Genomic DNA, 18,553 nt, shown 5'->3' on the forward strand with positions numbered 1-18,553 from the left:
CTAGTGAAGCCTGGATGAGTCCCTTATGGAAAAGTAGCATCTCTATCTGATAACCCTTCATATACATCTCAGATACTAAATCTATTTTGGATAGTCTAACACAGTCCTCAGAAAATTAAATGCTTCATGTCACAGCATCACTACATAATGACTTTCAAACCCTGCACTCTGTTGGCATGGTTTGCTTTCCTTTAGGAAGATGCCTAGATCTGGGATCACATAACCCCATCCATGTGAGGGATGCCTATGTAATCTAAAGTAAGCAAACCCAGAGCTAAGACAGAGCCTGTTTTTGAGACTTTTCAGGTTTAGTAACTATGAATCTCTGTGGTAACGTAATTCATATGCTTTCATCACTTATGTACATATTTTATTGCTTTTAATCGAAATCCTCCTGCTCCTATTAAGTTTTATGACCAATTTGTGCAACATTCTCAGTGGTCATTTACCTATGAATGAAATTATTAAAACAGAGTTAAGCCCTTTAATAGCCGGCGCAGAATACAGGAACTCTGAAGAATGCTTTATCTCTACAGATGTACATCTTGATCTTGCAGTTAGCTGTTTTAATGGCTTAGATAGCAATTCACTTTCTGTAAGTACATCGTTAGCTATAATAATCCTCAAGGTAAAGATATACCTTAATTTGCTCACAAACAAAACATGCAAGTAAACATAAAAGAGGACAAATACTCCCAGCAAAGAAAGTCTGTGAGTTTATATTGATGGAATATCTTATTGCAAGAAGCATTTCAGCAAGACAAAAATGTTGCTTTGGCAGATGCTGTATAATAGTCCTTTCAGCACACATTTCCAGGTACCTCAGCCTAAAGACTTTGTATCCTTTCATTTGGAAACAGGACCTTGCTTTTTTATTGATCCTGACTTCAGTAGTAGCAAGAGCAAAAAGACTGAACTGAAAAGATGCAACAGAGAGGGAGGTTAGAGTTGGACTTGTGTTGTTCCTGAACTGCAAGTGCGCAGGTCCTGCGGCACTTTACTGGTTTGCAGTGGATGGATGTTCAGTTTCCTCTGCAACAGTGGGACTGTGAATGGTTGATTCTTGTTTCATTTAATAGGGTACTTATAGCAACTTTTTTTCTACTTAGCATTTAGGCTCTGGACCATTTAGATAGTTTCCTATTTTTCTGTGTTATTTATACTTAAGGCTATATGCAGTTGCATAATAATCTACACTGCAATTTTGTGATAAGGGACTATGCAGCACCTAGCACTGTCCCAGTCTGACTGACAGGCACTTCTACAATTACATAAATTATAATAAAAGGCCCGATCAAGGGAGGTCCCAAATTAACTCTCCTGCCTGCATGGTATTGAGGGACAGAGTGTAACTTAAAGAGAAGATGGGGCTGATTTTCCCTTACTGTTAGTGAAAATGGCAACAATTTACTAACCATTTTGGAGATAAAAATGTGTTTTATCATAGGAACTTTAAGTCATTGGTCAACATTTCTACTTTCTGTTCTAAACTGTCTTTAGGCTTAAAAATGATGGTTTAGATGAATAAAAGAGGGGTAGTTTGAGAGACACAATGGGTTAGCCATAAGAAATGGCATTTCTTGTCTTGCACCAAATGATAATTCCAGCACAAAAATGATTAATGCAGTGCTTCACTTGCTGGGCAAATGATATCCTGTCTGGTCTGGAGACAGCATGAAATGATATTGTCTGTATTCTACTTCACACTAAGGTCAGCCAGAATATAATTATATCAGTGACATTTCTCTGTAGCCTTCCAGCTTTTTATAGGATTGATGCTAAGGTTACTCAATAGTTTACCAAGCTTTAAATAGTCCTGTGTCTTCATTGTCCAAGTTCATTATGTATTACAGCCCTAAAAACAGTCTGTGCTCTGTGACTGCTGCAAATGCCAAGGATCCAGTGACAACTGAGTGGAGAAAGAACATCTTGTCATTATGGTTTTAAGTTGTGAAATTGACTTGAAGAGTTTTTGGAGTTGGTTTTGTTTGCTAAAGCTGTCTCAAAAACAAAACAAAACAAAACACGACAAAAAAACCCCACAAAATTTAAATTGCCCGTTTTTTTTTTTAATGTATTTGTCACATTTCATGGATTAATGACAATGCCTAGGGATGTTCATCTATGAAGGATGTCAAATAGCATTAATGCTGTGCTAAATGTAGTGCAAATGATTCTCTCTCAGTGGACCTTGTACAAGGACATTGCCTCAGATACTGCAATCCTAACGCTGCGGAAACTATGCCAAACAAACAAAGGCTGTTAGAGTTCTGGTCTGCGTGAACTAGGTTGGAAGAAAAGAGCTCATGTTAAAATAATTCAAAATCCAGAAAGCTTTAGTAGTATATAGGTAATAAATCAGATTTGTCTAAAGCGTAGACATTTCAGCCTGTGTGCATACGCAGGTCATCACTGGGCAAACAAATTATTACTTTAGAGTTAGGTTCTGATCTTAGGACACAAGACACGGTGAACAAATTTAGCAGCTTGAAACTGCCCTAAATGGTGCCCTATTCTGTTTTATCCACATCTTTCTCTGCTTTCACCTCCAATCTCCACCGTGTGTTCTTTCTGCACATCTGGTGCTGGTTTGGGCACACTTCAGTCCCTTGTGTGAGCCAGTTTAATTTATAACAATGACAGAAAATAAAAAAATCTGAGTGGTTTTGTGCTGGTTTAGTGAGTTAGATCATCTCCCAGGAAGGTCTGGTGGGCAACAGACCCAGGGAGAAGGTAAAAACACACGGAGAAGAGAGAAGTGTGATAACAGATGGGAAGTGTGAGAGGAGGGAGGGGAGCAGGAAAGCCTTCTGCTTGCATATGCAGCCAGCCACTGCATCTGCTCAAGTGTCAGTGAACCACCACTTTGCACAAACTCTTCTGGTTGCTGTTTATCCTAGGATAGCAGATATAGACCACCCCACCGCTCACTGCTTCACAGAATTTTCCTGGACAGGATGGTGGCATCCAAACTCACCATCCTATCTACTAACTGGTTTCCCAGACAGTCCTGATTTAGGTATTCACTGAAGCTGAATATTTATTTTTCATTTTTACCATTACTGATATTTGCCTCCCTGAGAGATGTCACTTTCGGGCTGAAAAACTGTAGAATTGTAGAACTGTTCAGGTTTGAAGGGACCTTCAAAGGTGTAGTCCAATCCTCCTGCAATATGCAGGGACATCTTCAACTAGATCAGGTTGCTCAGAGCCCCATCCAGCCTGGCCTTGAATGTTTTCAGGGATGAGGCATCTACCGCCTCTCTGGGCAACCTGGGCCAGTGTTTTACCATCCTCATTGTAAAAACTGCTCAGGTTCAGACCATCTGTCTTTGGAGATGACCACAACCGAACTATGGATAGTAAATTTGAGTGAGATTTTCAACGGCCTTCATAACTGAGGGTTGGGAGCAGGCTTAGGCGCACTCTGAGTCCTTCTCAACTGAAAATCAAGCCCGCATTGTTCACAGGAGTCAGGACTCTTCTGAGAGATCACCTGCCAGCTGCGTGCAGAAGCAGAGGGTCTGTGTCTACAACAGATCTACACGCTTCCGCATGCCTGCCCAGCAGCAGAGAGGTACATTTATGTGTAAAACAGGTGAATTTCATGAACCAGAGAGTTTGTCTCATGATTTTAGCACTTCTAATAAGCTAAGAGTGAAAGAGTCACATGAAGTAGGCTAAAGTGGAAGTATTATTGCATTTGTTTTAATAGTGACACAAAACTGCACATAGTATTTGAAGGGGTGTATCAGAGGTTAAATAACATAGAGATTGCAAAGCATGTTCCAGGCAATTGATCTTCAGAGACAGGCAAGGTCAATTTTTCACAAATATCTGATGATTTACATTTTTGTTAATTTTTTTTCTTGCATTCTTCTACATTGTTTGACTATTAATTTAATTCTTACAGTTTATTAAATTCATAAGCAGCCTTATATGACTGCCCAAGACAGCAGTATCTCAAGCTGATGATCCAGAAGGTCTCTTCTAGCCTGATGTCTTGGTGCTTTTCAAAATATCATTTCTTTCTGATTGTAGAGTGAACAGAATGTCAAATATGAGCCATCAGCAAACCTGTCCATGCTTTTATATTTCTGTTTCTTTCTGAATCAGTGGTGTATGCGTATTATATATTTTAGAATTATTATTGTAACTCATTGGAAAGCCAAAATGCTTCCAGCAGCAAACTTTGAACAAAAATCTTTCATCAAAATCCACCTGAAAAAATTCATCCTCTGAAAATTTCCAAGTACTTTGAAATTAAAACCTGAATATGCTTTTCAAGAACTGGAACAAAGATTCCTCTCTTATAAAGGGTAGGTGAAGAAAACGAAGGCAGGACTTCAAAGAAACAGATTAGGATGACTTTTTGAACTACAATGTTTTTAGGACCATCTGAAATTCATTAAAATTTTGTCAGCTTACTCAATAAGTCAGTAATTAACCCTAACTGCTACTGTGAAACTTTCTAGAAGGAGCTTTGATAGATATATTTCTGCTAGAACCAAAGTTCAACAAACAAAGTAATCTTTTGCTAACTTCCATAGAGACAATGGAGATGGACAACATTGTGTAGAAACAGAAACGCCAGCGTTGACTTCTGCCCTCCCTGATTCTGGGCTGGCTATGCATACAACAACCATCACACGGAAATAAATGAAAACACATACCAGTAACAAAAAAGAGCTGATATACTTGCAGATTCATGTGCTCTCCAGAGAAATTTAATTGTGTTCAACTTTTGTTATTTCTTCTACAACAAGCTTGTAGGCCATTATAATTTCTGTGATGTCCTTTTGTGAGTTACTCTGGCTTCCATCTGTACTTGCAGTTCAGTTCAAAGGAGCAGCACTGACACATAGTCCAAGTACTCCCTTTATATGCATATCTATTTTTTTGTGTGTGTAAGTGAATACATCTCTCGTTCTGTGCCTGTATTAATGATGTGCTTTGTTATTTGCAAATATAAAACTCTCAGACAAGTTCTGCCTATCAAGCCATGCAATTACTGGCATGTATCAATTTTGATTAGTATAGAAAAAATTGATTTGGAGTTGCCTAAACTGGAAATGTTTTTATCTGGTAATGGAGACCATATCAGTAAGTATCTCAGAAACAGTATGCATCTCTGGAGATGGCATTCGTTCTTAATTAGCCTGTAAACACAGTCTGTGCTGATTTGGTTGAAATCATGAGAATAAAAGAGAATAAATGAAGGTGTGGTACTTCTAATATTGGCAGAGGTTCTATAGAACAAGCAATAGCTAGGAAACAGCATTCAGCAAACAACCATGTCCAGACTTTTTAAAGCTAGCAAATGGCTTTGACATTCTTATGAATGATCAAAAAAAAGAGATGACACTGATTATTCCAAGGAAAGAATGTAAAATGTAAGGTTTGTGATAGTAACAAATGAGGAATCTTCCCGTTAGCTGCTTTGTGTGGGCTCATGACAAGAGAGGCATACATCTCTGCCCATTTATTGGCAATTTTACATTGTGTCTTCGGAGGCAGTAATGAAGCCAGAGCAGGGAAATACTGCTAGATAAAAAACACATCAGCCGTGAGAAAGGTACCTTAAGAAAGGCTGATGGTCAGTTTTGACTGAAATCGATAACAAACTTGTAAAATGGTTGAGAGACTCAACAGAAAGTTAATTACGAATATTGTTGCTTCAAGGGTTACCACATTTTATTCTGCTGTTAAAATACAGTAAGACAGAATAAGTAGGCTTAGACTTGTCACAGTTCTGTGACCTTTTCATAGCACTAGATTCCCTCTGGCATTTTTCCCTTCTCAAGCAGTCACTTTTTAGGCTACATCTCTCCCTAACATATGTTCAAGCACAACTGAAAAACATTTCTGATTTACAGTAATTAGTTAACAACTACTACTTAGCATGATAACTCAAATCTAAATTCATAAGTTCTGGCATGTTCTCCACCATCAGCACAAGTGCTGGCAAAGCTGAGTCTGCTCTGCTTCATCCAAAGGCAGAGACGGAAAGGTGCTCAGGTGTAGAGGCTCCAAGTATAACAACGGGAGCTACTTAGCTGGACATTCTGGAAAATCTTTCTGCATATTGGCTGCAGACCAGGACCAGCATCTCCCTGTGCCTTGCTGAATGGTGCACAGCCAGAAGACTGGCTGTGCTGCATGTGCTGGTCTAATCCAGGCCTTGTGGCCACAGGATTGTGACCTCCACGTTGTGATCAGATAGGAGAAAGTTCAAAAACTTGATTTATTTTCTGTGTCCTCTTTGCACACACTAACAAGGCCAGGCACTGTGTTGTCCTCTATTTTTATTGAAGTGAAATAGTGTAAAAGGGAAATTGTGCATGGATGTTTGTGGAATTCCCTGATGGAGACAGTATGCCTCAGTTCCAGTAAATGGAAAGCTGAAAATGCCTGATACAAGGAAAACATATTCCAGAATAAACATAAGATAACATTTGTAACCGCAGAGTTGAGCTGACCTTTGTTAGTAAAGCATTTGTACTTAGGGAAGGTTATCAGCTGGCAAAAATAATAAAATGCAACAGTGATTTTGATGAAGGAAAGAAAATTTATTTTACCTGGGGAAATGGGCTTTATCTTCAATAAATACAGAACTTGCATTTGTCCACTTCGTTTCACTGCAAAGCCTTTTTTTCTTACAGTTTGTGTCTCACATCCAAATATTAAAGGCAAATCTCGCAATTCCATACAGGGTGAAGAGTGCTGTACAAGTGATGGGTTTTTCTACTTTGAAGTCAGCTTATATGTTTATTTCTAGAGAAGCGACAGAGTGACCAGAGAAAGCAGTCATTTGCGGTAATCCCAGAGCAAGATAAATGTAAATTCTTTAGGATGCCTGAAGTGCAATGTGAGATAAAGGAAATAAATAACAAATAATATATTAGGCTTATTTTATCAGTTTTCAGATTAAACATGAGTGCCTCAGTTTTCTCCAATGTTTTCTTCTCTGACCTATTTTACTGCAAACATACATATTTTTCCTCTGAATGTTATATCTAAAATAAAACTTGAAATGTATAAACAGTAAACATCTGTGAGAAGTAAATACATGTTTCTGAAAGAAAATCAGACAAGCTATATTAACCTAATGCACATTTTGTGCAGAGCTTTGTATTTAATCACACACTTGGATGCTTCTAATTGCAACATAGATGAAAAATTTGAAAATGTGCTGTATTATCTACACTTCGCACCAGCACTTTAAACACTAACAGGTACCAAACCTGGATAGATTAGGTAAAAACTGATTTACTTGCTTACCTTTGGAGACAGCAGGCACCATAAGGCATGCGTGTGCGTTTCTCCAGCTAGCCAAAAGTATTCAGGGAGAAGAACAACATCAAGTCACATTCTAAGGAATGGTTGGTGAGAAGTAAAATCATTCACATAATTTTACTAAAGATAAAATCATTCACATATGCACTTGAAGCATAGCTGAGTAACATATGAAGGGAATGTGACTGCGGAGATATATCTAGGCAAGCGTGTAATTCCACATAAAAAGTGAGAAAACTGAGAAGGTAAGATAGCCAACTGTTTGAATCTAAGTTTAAATTTAAGATGCCTTTCTTTCCAGAGCTTCTGGCAAAGACATTGACTTCAACATTTCTGCAGGCAAGTTGTTGTTTGGTTTTTTTCATATTCAGTTGAAATTCTATTTCTTTTCCAAAGAGTATGCCCACGTATCATTCATACCAGAACATTTGGAAGTGTAAAAGAATTGACATTGTTAGTTTAGACAGTCACCTTCCAAGTTAGCAAATTTCAGCCATAATGTCTGGGCTTAGATATAGGCTGTGTCTAGCTATGAATCAGACAAGCTTTCGATTTTTTTTTTTTTTTTTAAAAAAAAAAAAAAAAGGAGGGAAGGAAGCATTGCTGGTACTGCTAAGTGTGTACAGTTCATTTGAATGCACCTGAACAGAGAGATACACACATATATACACATATTACTGGGTGACATTCGTTTTACTTTGGTTGATAATAAATCTTTTGGGCTTACTGTGATTTAGTACAGTTCTAAAAAATACAAGTCAGAGACCTACATTACCCTTGGGAAGGATGGATGTTTAAAATGCAGACCTGTCAGCACAAGGCAAGCTTGTAAGGCAGAGGCCATACCATTTATTTGGCCAACCGCCATAATGGGAAAATCAGACAAAATTCGAGGCAGCACTCATGAAGATTGGACCTTTTGTTTCCAAGCATAAAATTGGTGAAATGCCTTTGTCTTAGAACATGACAGCCAGGGAGATGAGAGATACGGTTATGTCTTTATACTTAGAAGTCTCTTATAATAAATCACAGCATCACAGAAGTACATCTGGGAGGAACCTCAGAAGATCATCCAGCCTACTTGCCTCACCACTTCAAGATCAGCTGCCCCTAAGCCATTTCAGTCAAACATTTACCCAGTCTCTTCCCCAGAACTCCAGAATGATCTGAAGGAAATTTGCTTTGTAGCCTGTACTGGTACAAAAATTCTCCTGATGACCAAGTAAAATATTTTCTGCCATGATGCAAGGGGAAAGTGGTTAGAAGCTGGGCCTTTCCCCCTAGAATGCAATGCAGACTACAATCCTGGACTTTGGTGGCTTGAATCCTTTTTTGTGCATCTCCAGTGAAAATTTTGTTCTAGGCTTGTGTGTGCATATATTTGTGCAAGAATATTGCAACAAAGGCTTAAGACAACTGTATCAAACAACTTAGGTTATTTGTTATCAAAACAATACTAACAAAACAAGAATATTTAGTTCTTATACAGCTGAGAAGAAAATGGCTGTCACCTTGTAAGGGAACTTGTGGTTCTCTCCTATGCACCCCTTCTGGTCTTCTGTCCAAGCTGACAAGCAGCCACCTCTGCAAGGTTCAGGCTAGCCAGCAAAACCCACTGAGATGTACTGCTTTGGTGCAACAATGCACCACCACCCTGTAGTCTAAGTAAAAGTATAAAAAACAAAACGTAAGGAAATTTTTAAATTTTGAATTATGCTGTTGCACTGTGTCACAGTTTTTTTCCAGGCTGGTAGCTCCCACTGCATACAGAGGTATCTGCCCCAGTTCCCCTGGCTACATGGAACAACAAAGAAATATTTTAGTGGGGTTTCTGGTGAAGGACCCGGGATTCCGCCAGGCATCCTAAGGTAGAGTTTAAATACAGCTGAAGAAGTGAGTGGGAGCTCTTGCTCCTGCTATGTTTGTAATGGTAGTCATGCTTTAATCATGATCTACCAAATATTAGTGCCACCCTCTAAGCATTTGTCAGTGGTCTGAAGAATGCTAACTGATCTCTCTGTCCAGTGCTAATGAGTGGTGGTAAAAAAGTATCGCTTTTCTAATGTAACTTAAGTGTATGAGCACTGAGCATTGCAGAAGAGAGGTTATGTGATCATCAGTATGAACCTATTGATGCCATCATAAATAGAAAGGACGACTGACTACAAGAACCTGAGTATTGAGAAAAACACTCCAAGACTTTCTTTAGTGTGTGTTGGAAGAATTTATTTTTATTATTAAGCTCTGGCATTGATTTCAGTGTGCTACATCCTAGGTCATATTTTGTGCTGGTTTTTATGAGAATGTCTCAATGCATGGGAAGAGTATGGAGTTGTGACAAAGGGACTCTTCCCTTCCCATTCAGGATTGGCTATAGGAAGCAACAGTATCAAATGTATTTCATACACATTGCATAAGCTTTGCTATACAAAGAGGTTTGATTTTTTTTTTAATCATTTACACTATATTTTAACAAGCGATTTCATAAGTTAGTGGCAGCTGTTTGATTTCCATTTCAAACAAGTAGAAAGCCTCTTGTAGAAGGATGCAACAGCCTTTTTCATAAGCATTGCTGTTTGCCACATTTTCTGTTATTGTCATAGAGATTTAAGAACTGTACAGACCATATGGTTTTCAATTTATTAACCTAATTTACTGTTGCTGTTTAGAGCTTTTTTACTGCCTAGAATAAAAGTTTAACTATACTGCCATCTTGTGGTGACCAATGTCTCTGGTTCAAATTCACACACTGAAGAACCTGGATACCATACAAATAAAATTATGTTTCCTGTGGCTGCTTGGTAACAGATATTCAGTGTAGTTTCTTCTCCACTAATTCCAACTGAGGTGTCCACCCCTGCAGCCCCGGAAACAAATGGCATCCAAACTGACCCTCATGAAAATGTTGCCCTTGAATTCCTCAGTTCTCCTGCAGCCTTCCTGAGACAGAAATTGCTCAGGTATCAGTCCTGCACATGCCACACAGAAGTTTTTCAGCAGTGCTCAACTTTCATATAGCCAATACAACTACTCTGTTTTGGAGCAAACCCCACTATCAGGGATCGTATGGCTGCACAGACGACCCTGGTGTTGGTGCTAAGTAGCAGTGTGGCAGCAAACCTATGCAAAACAAGGGCTGCTGAGGTTATCTGGTGTGCATACTCACCCTCCCCTCAAGTGACTAGCCAGTCTTGTTTTGTTCTCCCTGTCCCTGAGCTGGACTTATCCACAAGGCTGCTCTGCTCTAGTTGTGGGAGGGACTGGATGGAAGTAGGTTATTCTCCTCTTCTCCAGTAAGCTACCAGGGCAGAGCGTGGTAGTCATGTAGGTCTATGGGCCTTGGGTGGTATCAGCTTGAGGGAGAGGGGCCTGTACACCAGAGGAATGGAAATAAAAATGAATAGGTATGTCCAGTGTTGCATTTTGCTTCAGTTTTTCAACCCTAACCAGACTGGATGGGCTGCAGAACATGATGCTAGGGGACAGAGAAAGAACTCACCTCCATAGTATTCAATAAACCCTGATCTAGATACTTAACAGGAACACACTGTTTGCTGTCATGACAAAGAGCTTCTGCCATCACTGGACCCAGCTGGACCAAAAGTGCTGTGCAGGAGCTGTGATCGTACAACAGCTGCAGTCACAGGCTTCTGTTTTCTTACATCTAAAAGAAAGCCCTGAAATCCAGAGGCGTTGCCTTCTAGATAGTTGGATTACTTTAATGCACCAGAGAAGAGTGAACTACCCAGTGTTGAATTTAGGCTGGTGACACTCAGCTGCAGTCAGTACCAGAGTCAGTGGTTTTGAGCAGGTTGGCGGTGAACTCTGTTCTCATCCGCAAACTGCATGCAGGTTAAGAGCTCCTGGGATGGTTCTGGGTCAGCCACAGCTCTGTCCATTCCCTACCCTAAAAGTCTCACAAATACTAAAGTCAACTGCATGACAAAAATCTTTCTTTCGTAACAGGTTTGAAGACATGTAAATGGACAAGATTATTTTTATCCCACAAAGGACAAGAATGATTCCTCTGGCAGCTTATCCTTGCAGGGAGCCAGACCAACATGCTTCCTTCAGAAGCTGTTGCCATGGCATCTGTCCAATGTCTTCACAGCATCTTCTAGATTTCTGAGATCTAACAAGAAAAGAGGAGGGAAGGAGCCACTAGTTAAAAGACACACAGCAAGGTTGCTGGGAGAAATATTACCTTGTCTAGCCTATAGGATGTATTCATACTGTTTGAGTTAATTGGGAATTTTTTTCTGAATGGCTTTTCATCCACAGGACAATGAGTTTTTTTATTTTTGGCAATGAAGACAGAATTGCTATAAAAAAAGTTTCACTAAATCAGTTAGGGCAAAACTTTAGACACAATGTAAGATGGGATGAATTAGCCTTTGGAATGATTTATCTCTCTCCTTTAATGACAGTGGCACTATGGATGGACTCCACGCATGGATTTTCAGCTGAGATAAAGTGAATATGAGTGAACACTTACATGTCATTCTGGTGATAGAAACTGACAATCAAAAAAAGAAAGATCTGAGTGAACATCCTGGGTCACACCTTCATGTGCCTGGAAACAATGCAGCTAAAGGCAAAATGGCCTTTTGCCCCATCCCTCAATCTTCGCAGAGGTCAACAGCCTCCCAGCACATAAATAAGTGCCAAAGGAATTCAGCTAGAGGCCACACTCAGGAAACAAGTGAGGATAAATTAACACTGAGACAGCTGTACAGGGCTAGTTTGTCCAGGAGCGAAAATGCCGGAGTTTGACACAGTTTCATTGCTTTGGATGTTGTGCCATGGGATGATGCTTTCTTCTGGACAGCAAGCTCCATGTCATGGGGGTTCAACTGTCCATTGTGGGAGGGCTCCTCACCATTTGCTGGCTGGTGGCAGGGCCAGACATTTGTGTTACGGAACAAGTGCATTTTTAGTCAGTAAACCAGAAGTGTAAGGAGTGAGATCTAGCCTGCCAGATAAATACATAATCAAAAGCTGTTAGACAAGGTTATATACTTCTACAACCAAGGATAAATAAACTGGCTTTATCATCAGTTTCTGACTTCAAGATGACAGGGTGCTGAACTTGTGATGTGTCAGCCAGCACAGGCAGGTCACAGGAACACCCACAAACCGCAGATGAAATGCAAAGAGTAAATTTATTTTCATCAGCTCACTAACCAGGGTTCTCTGAAAATGCACCCAAGCACTCAGGCAGAGGCACAGAAACTGGAATGCAGGCACTGCAGAGCTCAGTCCTCACTAGATTAACAAGCTCCTGGTTTCACCTGTATTTCAAGGATTCAAGTAGGCGCAGTTTTCCACTGTGCTTTGACTTCTCTCATTAAAAGTGAGAATCTCAAGCATATTCAATAAGGTGCTTTTGAGTTTCTGGTTGGCCTGTATTATCTAAACAGAGGTTCTACTTGTCAAGCACACAAGGCCAAAAACCAGTGTGACAGATATGTTTTTCTACACATCTGCAGTTGCTTGAGTGTATTTACAATTCCTCTCTTTGACAACGTTCCATTATATTCCCAAATAAGATAAAGACAAATTTCTTCAGTTTCTCCCTGTACATGTTATTTTACCCAAATCCACTCTTCTAAGATAAAATTGCATGTAGAATCCACCGAAGACACGTGGTAGGCCGGTATGCAAGAATTTAAATGCTGCCTCTGACTAAAAACACTATTTTGTGTTAATAATGTCTATTGCGACACTTTCGGCTGCCCCATGGCGTGTGGAGGGCGAGGAGGAGGATGCAGACAAGCAGAAAGCACAGGAGGAGCTGCCTGTTTTTCACACCAGCTCACCTTTAAAGTGCGTGTTACAGCCAAGAGCACCCTGTCCCTCCATTTCATTCATTAAAATAATTCTCACTGAGGGCCCAGCAGGGCCCGGACTCGCCTCCGCAGCCCGAGCTGCAGCTGTGGGCAGTTCTGCAGAGCAGCAGCGCCAAACACAACGTGCCAGCGTGGCCGCTTCACGGCATTAACCATCCCCTTTACCAGAGACACTTACACACAGACACCCCCCAGCCGCCATTTCCAGAGCCAGGCGCACCGCGGGCCAGAACACAGCAGGACACACCAGCTCTGGGGAGGTGTCACCAGAGACAACCAAGGTTCCAGAGCCCGGGTACCCGCGAGTCTCAGCCAGGACACATGCCTCCGGCCCGAATTGAGCGACCGCGGTGCGGCACAACCACTCCGGGCGGGGCCAGACGCTGCCGTGGCGCCCCCGGAAGTGCTTGCCGGGCCATAGCGGAAGCGGGGCGGGGCTCGGTCTCTTTGGTGCTGGCGGCCGGGCAAGATGGTGAGTGCTGGGGTGTGGGCGCGGGTCATCCGCCGCCATCCGCCGCCAGACCGGGCCCTGCGGGGCCGCGAGCTGCGTCTGAGGAGCCGGGCGGCCCCCTGACCTGCTGTGGCCGAGCTCGGCGGCGGGACGGCGCTGCGGGGCGGCCGCTGCGGGGCCGCCGCTGCGGGGCCGAGGCCTGAGGGCCTGGCGGCGGGCGCTGCTGCTGTGCTGGGGCGGGGGGCCGCGCTGCCGCTCGGGCGCCTCAGGGGTTTCCTTGGGGGTCTCTGTGCCTGGTGTGCGCTGGGGCCGAGGTGGCCCGGCGAGTAACGTAGCAAGAGGGGCTTCGGTCACCAGAGCCTGTTGTGATCGTGCAGCAAGTCTGCCTGAAGGAGATAACCTTTTTTCACCAAAGAGTCGTTTGTACTTTTTCAGTGGTGAGTCTGGGTGAGATGGGAAAGGAGCTGGAGATAACCACTTAGTGGCTTCATCGCAGCACAAGGCGGTGGGGGGATGAGAAGTGGCGACGAGAGATGCTAAGCACACGATTTCTGAAAATGGGGGTTACCTATAGGCGAAACTGAGTTGGTATTTCAGAGTTTAGTTTGCTTCTAGCGTGTTTATTGGAATTTTTAGATTTGTGCATGGTTTTTAGAGTAGCTTACTCTTCTTTGGCATTTGTAACATGCCATGCCTTAAAATGCTTTCTAGACCAAGGGTACATCGTCATTTGGTAAGCGGCGAAACAAGACGCACACCCTGTGTCGTCGATGTGGGTCCAAGGCGTACCACCTGCAGAAATCTACCTGTGGGAAATGTGGTTACCCTGCTAAGCGCAAGAGAAAGTGTAAGTAACAAACTTTTAACTGACTTGAGTTTAAAAATTTGTGTTTCTTTCTGCAACTGTGTCATCTTGCACTGTTTGGAGCTTCTTTCAAATGAATACTGATATAACTATATTTAGCTAACATGCGGTATTACTGCATAATAATTCACTTAATTTGAAACTTTATTTCTGTCAGGTTGAATAATTGTGCTAAACAAATGTAATGTGCAACCTAGTTATTTGGTGTAGGTGAGTAACAATGATTTGTATGTTGTAGATAACTGGAGTGCGAAGGCTAAGAGACGCAACACCACTGGTACTGGTCGCATGAGGCACCTGAAAAAGGTCTACCGTCGATTCAGGTATAATGTTGTACTGCAAATTAGTGTTGTGTGAAATCCTGCATAGATATCACTTAATTGCAAAATTAATCATTCAAAGTTCATATTTTTATTTATTTAGTACAGTAAATGTGGTGTGATCTTTATTCTTAAATATATTAGAAAATAAATAATGCCTTATATAATCAGCTGCATATTTCTTTGAGGATAAAAACTGGCTGTTAATACACAGGGTGTAAAACAAGCTCTGATGTTGCTATTAAGTGTAACTAGTATAGAACACAGGTTGTTGTAATAATACTTTGTATAGTACTGCTTGTTTTTTTTCTTGGGTGAGTCAATTAAATTGCCATTTGCACTGAAGTTTGAGTTTTTGTAAGAGAAAAGTGTTGAAATGCATTCCAATCCTGTTCTGCCCCCCAAAAAACAGCAACATCAGGAATGGAATAACTTCAGTAGTCATTCTTTTATTAGGAGCTCTGTTAGCAGTAAGTAGCTATAACATATTCTGAGTTACAGGTTTTTAAAACTTACCACAAAGCTTTGAGTTGTACTTACAAGATAATAGCAGGGGTATTTTACTATTAAACTTATTAAGAATTTCTTTTGTATGACCTTCATGTTCTGAAATCGAGTTCTGCAGCTTCTGGCCTAATATACAAGAAAGCTGGATGAAAATACCAAGGAATTGAAGAATCTTGTAAAAACATAGATTTGATTTAATAGTGAAAAGTGGGAGTCTTTTAAGTCCCAGACCTGGGTCTAGTTGAGGGATCCATTCAGCTGTTTGTTTTGGTGAACAGTCTTTCCCAACACTGGCCACAAAACACCCTGTAGTGTGCATCTGTAGCCTGCTTTCCGCTGGGTTTTACTGGCATCAAAATGTGAGCTTGTTGCTGAGTCTTGTCTTGTCATGCCTGTCTTAATCTCTGGTTGGAGGCATAGAGGATTTCTGTAAGAAGTTGACTTACACTGAGTTGCTTAGCAGGAGCATAAAGGTGTGCCTTCAGCAGATGTGCTGTATCTGAGACAGTCTTGCAGTTTTCACTCAGTTACTGAAATCTTCCTGCTGGAAGAAGTCAAATTTATTTCAGCAAGAGAGAGTGACAGCCATACTGCTTATTCCAAACACTTCTTGATGTTTCTTACTAAAAATGTATGAACATAAGAACTCTGTAGTGATTTTACTGTATTACTGAGATAAGCCCAAAGGAGCTGGTGCACTTGATCTTAGACATTACTTGTCAGAAAATAACCTGGAGCAGGAATTGTCCTTTCAAAAAGTGGTAATCGTATTTCTTCTTGTAGGAATGGATTCCGTGAGGGAACGACACCAAAACCCAAGAGAGCAGCTGTTGCAGCCTCCAGTTCATCGTAAAGACTCATCCATTTGTTAAAATAAATGGTCTTATCGAGAAAATCTGTAACCTTTCGTAAGTGTTTTACTCCACTGAAATTCAAGATTTCTGAAAATATATGTATTTACACACACAGTTTCCTCATGTTATCCACTGAAGCAATTACTTAAAAATAATCCTTTAACTGCCGTTTCAGTTGGTAGCACCTCTGCCTTGAAAAGGACCACTATATCTGCGCTAAACTTAAAAAAAAGGCTTGTATGTGTTATGTAAAAGAACTGGCCTGCAAGAGAAATGAATTAGTGGCACTATGAACTTGCCCTACTTGCCTCTGAGTTTTCATTGTGCCTTAGCATGGCGAGTTAGAAATCATCTCAAAGATAGTAACACGAAGAATGGCTCTATATGCTGTTCTGAGAGGGAACAGTTAGAGGTTTGCTCTGTCATTGCCATTTTTCACTGCTCTGAAAGGCCTGTGAAAGTATTGCTTATTCATTGTATCGTTGCTTCTTGGGCACAAACTCCCAAGTCTGGAGCACGCACACTGCCAGACACGCTGGAGATGTGCTGTAGCTGGGAGAAAAGTAGCCCAGGTGTTCTGGGAATGTCAATACAGAAAGCTGGTGCACAAAAAAAAAAAAAAAAAAAGGTTAACTATGCTGGGTGCTAACAATAAATGGTAGGCAGCGTGATACAGAAGTCACCTGGACTACATGTAAAGCATGGACAGGGCTCCGAGCAAACTGGTCTAGTTGAAGACGTCACTTCTGATTGCGGCAGGGTTGGACTAGATGACTTTCAAAGTTCCTTGCAACCCAAATCTGTGGTCCTATAATTTTTGCAGTGTCCTCAACGCCGAAGCTAGAAACAGCAGCACAGGCACAGGCCTGGAGCTGTGCGAAAAATGCTTGTGAGGGCAGCAAAGGGAATGTGGACACAGGATCTGGTGTCTGCAGAAGAGTCATGCATCAGGAAAAGGGAGAGAAAGCAACATGGGTGGGGACAGCAACACCACCTGCATTGACAGTAATCCTGAGACTTTTTCTGCAAATCCTGTGCCTTTCCGTTCTTTTATTGCATAGTGACTAGATGTAGGGGCCCAGGATCTCTTGGGGAGTAGCCTGAGCCCCAGCTGCCAGCCCGGCCATGGTTTAGCAGCCCTTGTAGCACCCTCCCATCATCACTGACGGTGGGTTGGATTCTTGTGGGGCTGGGAGGGGTCCTAAGTGCAGCCGGCCTTCCTCTCGGGGCTCAGCCGTTCCTCCCATTGGCTGCCCTGGCTGTAAGCGGAGGGCCTGGGCACAGCCTCCTCGGGGTCCTCCTGCAGGTGTTCTCACTCTCCGTGGCTGGAAACATGAGCAGTGGTGGGGCTGCAGGGATGTCACACAAAGAGACGGCACAGGAGCAGGATCAGGGCTGCTGGCCCTCTCTCCGGCAGCGCGGGTGTCCTCAGGGCCCAGCTGACGTCGGACCTCCCCGCTGCACCGGCGCACGATGGTGTCGATAAGCTGCTGGACGAAGCTCCCCGTGCGCCTGCCCAGGGAGGCCTGCAGCATCCGGGTCAGACTCTCCTCATCCAGGCCGAAGTAGCGCAGGCTGGAGATGACGAGTCTCTGCGCTCCTGCTGCCTCCTGGGCATCCTCCAAGAGCTGCCCCGGCTCCTGATGCAGCCGGGACAGCAGGGGCTGGAGGACAGCGGCGTGGAGACGGAAGATGAACGCCCAGCCCGGGTGTAGGCATTTCTTGTCTTCTGCTTGGCATCGGTGTTTCACTCCAGTCACTGAGCAGTCGGCCGTGTCTCCCCAGGATGACTCCTGGAGGACAAGTAATCTGGTGAAGGTAGGAATTAGAAAGATCCTAGCTCTCTTTGTGTACGCAGAATAGGGTCTGGATTTATTTATTCGCTGACACATTTGGAGCTGTGCTTACAGTAAGCAACAAAAAGCACTTTAATTGACATCACTCAGCTAGTTCTGGGGAAAGGAGTTGAAGGGATGGGAGTTGCGTGGATTTCGACAAAAGGAAGCGGGAGAGCTAACAGATTTAATTTGGAAGGTTGATTTGAAATAGAGGAACTTGAGAGTTCTATTTTTTTGTGTGCCCGTATTTTCTGTCTTTGGATCCCGGTACTCACTTTTTGTAAATTGATCTTCTGACAGTTTACCCTCCTGACATAACTGTAATGCAGGCCTAGTGGGTGTTTGCCTGTGTCAGAGTCGTGGTGAGAAGCAGGAAGAAACACGACCATATCATCTCCCTTTATCTGCAACTGCCACAGACCTCTCTTCACAGCCGACCACAGGTGGTGTGGTAGCAAAGCCTGCTCCCTGTGGTCTGCTGGCCATCAGCCCCTCGGCTGGCACAGCAGGTGTCAGCGAACAACCCGAACGGCCCCAGAAGCCGCGGTGGCAATGTGGACAGCCAAGCCGCCT

General features: G+C 42.4%; 1 protein-coding gene, 1 long non-coding RNA gene and 1 other non-coding gene across 4 annotated transcripts in view; 2 read left to right on the top strand and 1 right to left on the bottom strand.

The window, feature by feature from the left end:
• The window catches only part of LOC136114746 (large ribosomal subunit protein eL37), a 354,179-nt gene extending 337,989 nt beyond the window's left edge, over window positions 1-16,190 (top strand). Inside the window, exons 1-4 of one of the 2 annotated variants that reach the window (XM_065860798.2) lie at window positions 13,514-13,617; window positions 14,308-14,443; window positions 14,700-14,784; window positions 16,072-16,190. In XM_065860798.2, coding sequence (XP_065716870.1) covers window positions 13,615-13,617; window positions 14,308-14,443; window positions 14,700-14,784; window positions 16,072-16,141 — 294 coding nt within the window. In that variant the 5' untranslated portion in view covers window positions 13,514-13,614 and the 3' untranslated portion in view covers window positions 16,142-16,190. Of the gene's footprint in view, window positions 1-13,513; window positions 13,618-14,307; window positions 14,444-14,699; window positions 14,785-16,071 lie in introns of those variants that run through there. The other variant, XM_071802170.1, reaches the window with a different exon arrangement.
• Window positions 6,585-8,951, bottom strand: LOC139826387 (uncharacterized). The gene is made up of 3 exons (XR_011736401.1): window positions 8,808-8,951; window positions 7,282-7,328; window positions 6,585-6,774 (listed from the first exon to the last, which is right to left on the bottom strand). It is a non-coding gene; the product is annotated as an uncharacterized lncRNA (long non-coding RNA).
• LOC136115587 (small nucleolar RNA SNORD72) lies at window positions 15,893-15,970 on the top strand. Its single transcript, XR_010653235.1, has one exon. It is a non-coding gene; the product is annotated as a small nucleolar RNA SNORD72 (small nucleolar RNA).
• Window positions 16,191-18,553: the final 2,363 nt, after the last annotated feature.

This window comes from Patagioenas fasciata, chromosome Z, assembly GCF_037038585.1.
Source record: "Patagioenas fasciata isolate bPatFas1 chromosome Z, bPatFas1.hap1, whole genome shotgun sequence".
Lineage (NCBI taxonomy): Eukaryota > Metazoa > Chordata > Aves > Columbiformes > Columbidae > Patagioenas > Patagioenas fasciata.